Raw genomic sequence first — 7,500 nt, forward strand, 5'->3', positions numbered from 1 at the left:
ATATATATATATATATATATATATATATATGTATATATATATTCATATACATATTCATACACATACATAAATATATGTACATAGACGCGGGCATACGCACACATAAACACACACTAACACATATACATCGAAACATACACACTAACGGACATATTATTGGTACGCACACATAGGTGTATATATATATATATATATATATATATATATATATATATATATATATATATATATATATATATATATATATATATATATATATATATATATATATATATATATATATATATATATATATATATATATATATATATATATATATATATATATATATATATATATATATATATATATATATATATATATATATATATATATATATATATATATCTTTATTTATTATTATTATTTTGTTCTTTTTTTTCTTTCTTTTTTGAAACTAAGATACTAAATTTATTTCACTATGTAAACTATACAGAGCTCTATTTTTTTCCCCTCTCTCTCTCTTTTCACTTATTCATATATTCACTTCCATGTGTTCTCTTCATCATGTATTTCTCAAATAGAACAAATATATATTTTTTTCATAAAAATAAGGAAAAGAAATTCATTCTTTTTTGCGATAAGCTAAATTTCTTTTTTTTCTCAAATCAAACTAATGGTATTGCTTCCATCAAAGTTTTTTTTTTCTTACATTTTTTCTATTTCTTTTTTTTTTTCTTCTCTTTTTTCTTTCTTTGGTCGAGGCGCCTTCGGTCTCCTCCTGGAGGAAGCGAGGCTGCCCTGCGGCCTCGCCTCCCGCTCACCAGTCGCAACGCTTCCTGCCCTTCTTGCACTACTCCTGCTTGGCGGCCTCCTCCTCCTTGCTCGCCTGCTGGGTTTGGCGGGCTGCTTCCTCTGCTTACTTGCCTGTTGGTGCTTGCCGAGCTGCTGGGGCTTGCCGAGCTGCTGGAGCTAGCCGAGCTGCTGGGGCTTGCCGAGCTGCTGGAGCTAGCCGAGCTGCTGGGGCTTGCCGAGCTGCTGGGGCTTACCGAGCTGCTGGGGCTTGTCGAGCTGCTGGGGCTTGCCGACCTGCTGGGGCTTGCCGACTTCCTGGGGCTTGCCGACCTCTTGTGGCTAGCCGAGCTACTGGGGCTTGCCGAGCTGCTGGGGCTTGCCGAGCTGCTGGGGCTTGTCGAGCTTGCACTGCTCCTTCTGCTTGGCGGCCTCCTCCTCCTTGCTCGCCTGCTCGGTTTGGCGGGCTGCTTCCTCTGCTTGCCTGCCTGTTAGTGCTTGCCGAGCTGCTGGAGCTAGCCGAGCTGCTGGAGCTAGCCGAGCTGCTGGGGCTTGTCGAGCTGCTGGGGCTTGCCGAGCTACTGGGGCTTGCCGACTTCCTGGGGCTTGCCGACCTCTTGTGGCTAGCCGAGCTACTGGGGCTTGCCGAGCTGCTGGGGCTTGCCGAGCTGCTGGGGTTTGCCGAGCTGCTGGAGCTAGCCGAGCTGCTGGGGCTTGCCGAGCTGCTGGGACTTGCCGACCTCTTATGGCTTGCCGAGCTGCTGGGGCTTGCCGAGCTGCTGGGGCTTGCCGAGCTGTTGGGGCTTGCCGAGCTGTTGGGGCTTGCCGAGCTGCTGGGGCTTGCCGAGCTGCTGGGGCTTGCCGAGCTGCTGGGGCTTGCCGAGCTGCTGGGGCGAGTCGAGCTGCTGGAGCTAGCCGAGCTGCTGGAGCTAGCCGAGCTGCTGGGGCTAGTCGACCTGCTGGAGCTAGCCGAGCTGCTGGGGCTTGCCGAGCTGCTGGAGCTAGCCGAGCTGCTGGGGCTAGCCGAGCTGCTGGAGCTAGCCGAGCTGCTGGGGCTTGCCGAGCTGCTGGGGCTTGCCGAGCTGCTGGGGCTTGCTGACCTCTTGTGGTTTGCCGAGCTGCTGGGGCTTGCCAACCTGCTGGTGCTTGCCGAGCTGATGGGGTTTGCCGAGCTGATGGGGCTTGTCGAGCTACTGGGGCTTGCCGAGCTGCTGGTGCTTGCCGAGCTGCTGGAGCTAGCCGAACTGCTGGAGCTAGCCGAGCTCTTGTGGCTTGCCGAGCTCTTGTGGTTTGCCGAGCTCTTGTGGCTTGCCGAGCTGCTGAGGCTTGCCGAGCTGCTGGAGCTAGCCGAGCTGCTGGGGCTTGCCAACCTGCTGGGGCTTGCTGAGCTGCTGGGGCTTGCTGAGCTGCTGGGGCTTGCCAACCTGCTGGGGCTTGCCGAGCTGCTGGAGCTTGCTGAGCTGCTGGGGCTAGCCGAGCTGCTGGAGCTAGCCGAGCTGCTGGAGCTAGCCGAGCTGCTGGAACTAGCCGAGCTGCTGGAGCTAGCCGAGCTGCTGGAGCTAGCCGAGCTGCTGGAGCTAGCCGAGCTGCTGGAGCTAGCCGAGCTGCTGGAGCTAGCCGAGCTGCTGGAGCTAGTCGAGCTGCTGGGACTTGCCGAGATGCTGGGGCTTGCCGAGCTGCTGGGGCTTGCCATATATATATATATATATATATATATATATATATATATATATATATATATATATATATATAGGCACACACTTCTAAATATCTAAACACACACGGCTGCTCTGACACCTCCTTACGCCTTAGCTATTTTCTCCTTGAGTCATTTGAATCCCCAAGGGTCGCACACTTGAATAGATAAGAATAGGAAACATACACACATACACACACACACACACACACATATATATATATACACATACATACATGCATACATATATATATATATATATATATATATATATATATATATATTTATATATATATATATATATATCTTTTTGTATGTATACTTGTTTGTATGTATGTATATATATATATTTGTATTTATGTATTTATGTAAGTATATATATGTATATATTATATCTGTATTTATAAAGATAGATATATGTATATGTACATATATTCATATATAGAGAGATAGATCGATAAACACACACACATTCGTAAATGTTTTTTAATACATTGCCTAAAGCTCTTCTTCAATTACATTAATCTCAACAATGTCCAGTTAATTTTTGCATTTGTTCTTTCTTCTTCTTACATTGTTCTTCACTGGTAAGAGCTTAACATATAACAAACCTAAGACTTCGAAGGAAGAGAGGAGATAGAGAAACGAGAAGAAAACGGAAAGGGTAAAGGGTAGAGATGGTCATAATAAGGAAGGAATGATAATAATAATAATAATGTCAGTAATAATACCACTACTACTGCTAATAACAATAATGATAATAATGGCAATAATGATGATAATGATAATAATAATAGTAATAATGATAATGATTATATACTTATACTTTTATAAATAATTTCTTTAGTATGGAATAAATCTATTAATGATAGAATTTATGACTGATAAATGTTGGCAGGATGTTAGACTTTGCTTTACATTGACCACTTGAATATGGATTTTTTTTTTCACATACACTTTACAACACTTACACTGCATATTTCTCTGTGAACATAAATTATATTCTTATATCAAGAAATATATTTATTTTGTATGAAGGCAAATTTCTGTTGTAGAAAATACATTTATTTTTGTAAGAAGTAAACGCCTATCTCTTATTTCTTTACAAATTAAAATCCTTTACGTGTGTTGAAAAAAATAATAAAATAAAATGAAAAGGCTCAAACATGTTTAATAAGCTTGAATGATATCCTGTATGAGAAAATAAATTCAACTTCCATTTCAATGCTGGGGTTAGAGCGTACCAATGAAATTATCAAGTTTATTTTGCAAAAAATATAACTAGAGCAACCTTTGTTTCTCTTATATTGTGATACAAATCGTTATACTTCGTGAACAATTTCTATTGTATGAAATTTGCATGTGATGGAAATAACGAAGAATAATGGATAATCTTCATATAGAATTACTGTGGTTTTGCGCATCTCATTCCTTCGATGTGGCACCCCCTCTGGCCCCTTGGGGAGACGACAGCAAAATGACCATCGTTCTTTCTTTTTTCTTTACTTTGTGGACCTGAAACGCCATACTTTGGAAACAACTCTTGGTATGATATGTAATATTCTTTGTAACTGATTGTAATGAAACGGAAAACATGTATATGGAGATGTAAGAGCTACGTCCGACATCACAGCCTCCCGCATATCCGGAGCCGCTGTGAGGACCCACTTGCCGGCCGCCTCTTGTCCTGTCTTCCGCTTCTTTGTCTGCCGTCACGTGGTTCTTCTTCTTTGTATGTATGTTTCTTTAGTTATACCTATTCAGGTTTGGTTTTCTTTGGTTCTGTTTACATTTCTATTCGTTGTGTTATTCGATTGGGGATATATATATATATATATATATATATATATATATATATATATATATATATATATATATATATATTCTATTTTAGCGACTGAAGTAATTTTTTTCTTTGTTTTAATAATTTAATTTACCCCTTCCTTTTTTCTTTCTTTTTTGCGTTTTTTTGTAATCGCGAAATGCACAGTGGGGCTCGCACTTGTCCAACCAGCGCTGTGTACTCCAGGAAGACAATAATTGCGTCCGTCCTCATAGTCCTTTCCTCATTAAATAGCTGGAGTATCTTAATTGATATATTGATAATTAGATTCGTCTTAAATTGATAATCGTATTGGGTTATTTTTTCTCAAGAGTACAGGGGCGCGTCTCCCTCAGCGGAGCGACTTACGCCTGCTGTACATTGTAGCCTTTTAAGTGTCAACGTACATTATATATTTATTATTTTATATATGCATCTTTATTTACTCTTATGACTGCCTGATTTGCTTAAGGTATACAAAAAGGACCGCATCGCCTTGGAGAAAAAATTAAGGTAATAGCGTTGTAGGCAATGAACAATTACATTTTTAGATATGAAAATTAATCTGCAGAATCCAACCGATTCGAGGTAAGCGATGAAAATGTCCCCAGGCGCCTCCAGCGACTCTCCTCGCCTCGCAGCCTATTGATGTATTTCTGTATTTTGATTTCTGTAAAATTCGACTGAGATACGTCTTTATCAAAGGCTCACTCCTTAAATGAGCGCTGCGATCCCTTTTATCGAATCATTATGTGTACTGTGTTTTTATTAGAAACACATAGTACATCAATACTTGTACATACGCAATTTAATGGTAAAGTTGACAGCTATATTGCCACAGAATTCATTACTCGTTCTAGAAGTGAAGTTTGTTGACAGTGTAATTTGTGTTTCCGAATTCTTTCCCAACATTCTGGTGAAAACGATTTCTCACTGAAATCGTTACGACATCAGGGATAACACGAAATTCAGTGAAAAACAGTCACCGCGTTCCAGCTACTGAATTTCGTCAGCAGGTGATCATTCCCCAGCCAGCCTCACTACAGCCGTGATTGTAAACACGATTTGTATATTCAATTGCACAGTCGATTTGTGTAGTTAATTGCACAATCGGTGGTGATCGATGGGAAATACGGCGATCTTTCTGGTAGTTTGTGTCTTTATAATGGGGTTCATTCGCTCGTTCATTCGCTGTGTCGAATCATGTCTCGAGTTTTTATTTATTTATTTATTTTTTTATTATCACTTGATTCTATGAAATACGATTCTTGGCTTGGGTTTTCATTTCCCACTTCCTTTAGTTTCTGAAATGTCCGTTATGTGTGAAATCCCCCCCCCCCCCCAAAAAAAGAAAAAAAACACAGGAAATCCGAAGAAATCCCCCCCCCCCCCGTGGCTGCGTCCGAAATGAGGGTCACCAGGGATTTCCCGAGGGTGGCCAGAGGGTCTTAAGAGAAGAGTAAAAGAATCCATAGCTGGATATATTAGAAAAAGTTAATCTTTTTTAACACTTGTTTATGGAAATTCAATGTTTTGGTAATATAAACTTTTAAAAGTATAGAATAACATAAGCTAATATACAGCTGCAAGTATAACTATGAAAAGAGTTGGATATATAACTAAATGTCCACACATTTAGAGTCGCTGGCCCAGGCTAAGATAGTCTTTAGGGTCACACTCGAAAGTTTGGGAATAACTGCTCTACTTAGTCTTATGATCTTAAATTGCGTTCGGAACCACAGTACCACAGAGCAGCTTGTACTCACAGGGTTAAATGTTAACCGGCTGAAATGTAATGTTGATGCACTCACAGGGTTAAATGTTAACCGGCTGAGATGTAATGTTGGTGCACTCACAGGGCCATCCGTTAACCGGCTGAAATGTAATGCTGATGCACTCACAGGGCCATCTGTTAACCGGCTGAAATGTAATGCTGATGCACTCACAGGGCTATCTGTTAACCGGCTGAGATGTAATGTTGGTGCACTCACAGGGCCATCTGTTAACCGGCTGAAATGTAATGCTGATGCACTCACAGGGCCATCCGTTAACCGGCTGAAATGTAATGCTGATGCACTCACAGGGCCATCTGTTAACCGGCTGAAATGTAATGCTGATGCACTCACAGGGCCATCTGTTAACCGGCTGAAATGTAATGTTGATGCACTCACGGGGCTATCTGTTAACCGGCTGAGATGTAATGTTGATGCACTCACAGGGCCATCTGTTAACCGGCTGAAATGTAATGTTGGTGCACTCACGGGGCCATCTGTTAACCGGCTGAAATGTAATGTTGGTGCACTCACAGGGCCATCTGTTAACCGGCTGAGATGTAATGTTGATGCACTCACAGGGCCATCTGTTAACCGGCTGAAATGTAATGTTGGTGCACTCACAGGGCCATCTGTTAACCGGCTGAAATGTAATGTTGATGCACTCACAGGGCCATCTGTTAACCGGCTGAGATGTAATGTTGATGCACTCACAGGGCCATCTGTTAACCGGCTGAGATGTAATGTTGATGCACTCACAGGGTTAAATGTTAACCGGCTGAGATGTAATGTTGATGCACTCACAGGGTTAAATGTTAACCGGCTGAAATGTAATGTTGATGCACTCACAGGGCCATCTGTTAACCGGCTGAGATGTAATGTTGATGCACTCACAGGGCCATCTGTTAACCGGCTGAAATGTAATGTTGATGCACTCACAGGGCCATCTGTTAACCGGCTGAGATGTAATGTTGATGCACTCACAGGGCCATCTGTTAACCGGCTGAGATGTAATGTTGATGCACTCACAGGGTTAAATGTTAACCGGCTGAGATGTAATGTTGATGCACTCACAGGGTTAAATGTTAACCGGCTGAAATGTAATGTTGATGCACTCACAGGGCCATCTGTTAACCGGCTGAGATGTAATGTTGATGCACTCACAGGGTTAAATGTTAACCGGCTGAGATGTAATGTTGATGCACTCACAGGGCCATCTGTTAACCGGCTGAAATGTAATGTTGATGCACTCACAGGGCCATCTGTTAACCGGCTGAGATGTAATGTTGATGCACTCACAGGGTTAAATGTTAACCGGCTGAGATGTAATGTTGATGCACTCACAGGGCCATCTGTTAACCGGCTGAAATGTAATGTTGATGCACTCACAGGGCCATCTGTTAACCGGCTGAGATGTAATGTTGATGCACTCACAGGGC

The 7,500-nt window shown here is 42.1% G+C and overlaps 2 protein-coding genes across 2 annotated transcripts in view; both read right to left on the bottom strand.

The window, feature by feature from the left end:
* The window catches only part of LOC138867243 (platelet binding protein GspB-like), a 5,453-nt gene extending 782 nt beyond the window's left edge, over positions 1-4,671 (bottom strand). The window contains exons 1-4 of the mRNA XM_070142135.1: positions 4,659-4,671; positions 3,439-3,451; positions 2,142-2,411; positions 1,029-2,042 (exon numbers count right to left, since the gene is read on the bottom strand). Of these exons, the coding sequence (XP_069998236.1) occupies positions 1,029-2,042; positions 2,142-2,411; positions 3,439-3,451; positions 4,659-4,671 (1,310 nt within the window). The remainder of the gene's footprint in view (positions 1-1,028; positions 2,043-2,141; positions 2,412-3,438; positions 3,452-4,658) is intronic.
* A 1,237-nt stretch (positions 4,672-5,908) lies between these two features.
* Positions 5,909-7,500, bottom strand: part of LOC138867244 (mucin-21-like) — a 2,170-nt gene continuing 578 nt past the window's right edge. Inside the window, exon 2 of the mRNA XM_070142136.1 lies at positions 5,909-7,500. This exon is cut by the window's right edge and continues 273 nt beyond it. Within this exon, the coding sequence (XP_069998237.1) occupies positions 5,909-7,500 (1,592 nt within the window).

The sequence above is a fragment of the Penaeus vannamei genome, chromosome 29 (genome assembly GCF_042767895.1).
Source record: "Penaeus vannamei isolate JL-2024 chromosome 29, ASM4276789v1, whole genome shotgun sequence".
NCBI lineage: Eukaryota > Metazoa > Arthropoda > Malacostraca > Decapoda > Penaeidae > Penaeus > Penaeus vannamei.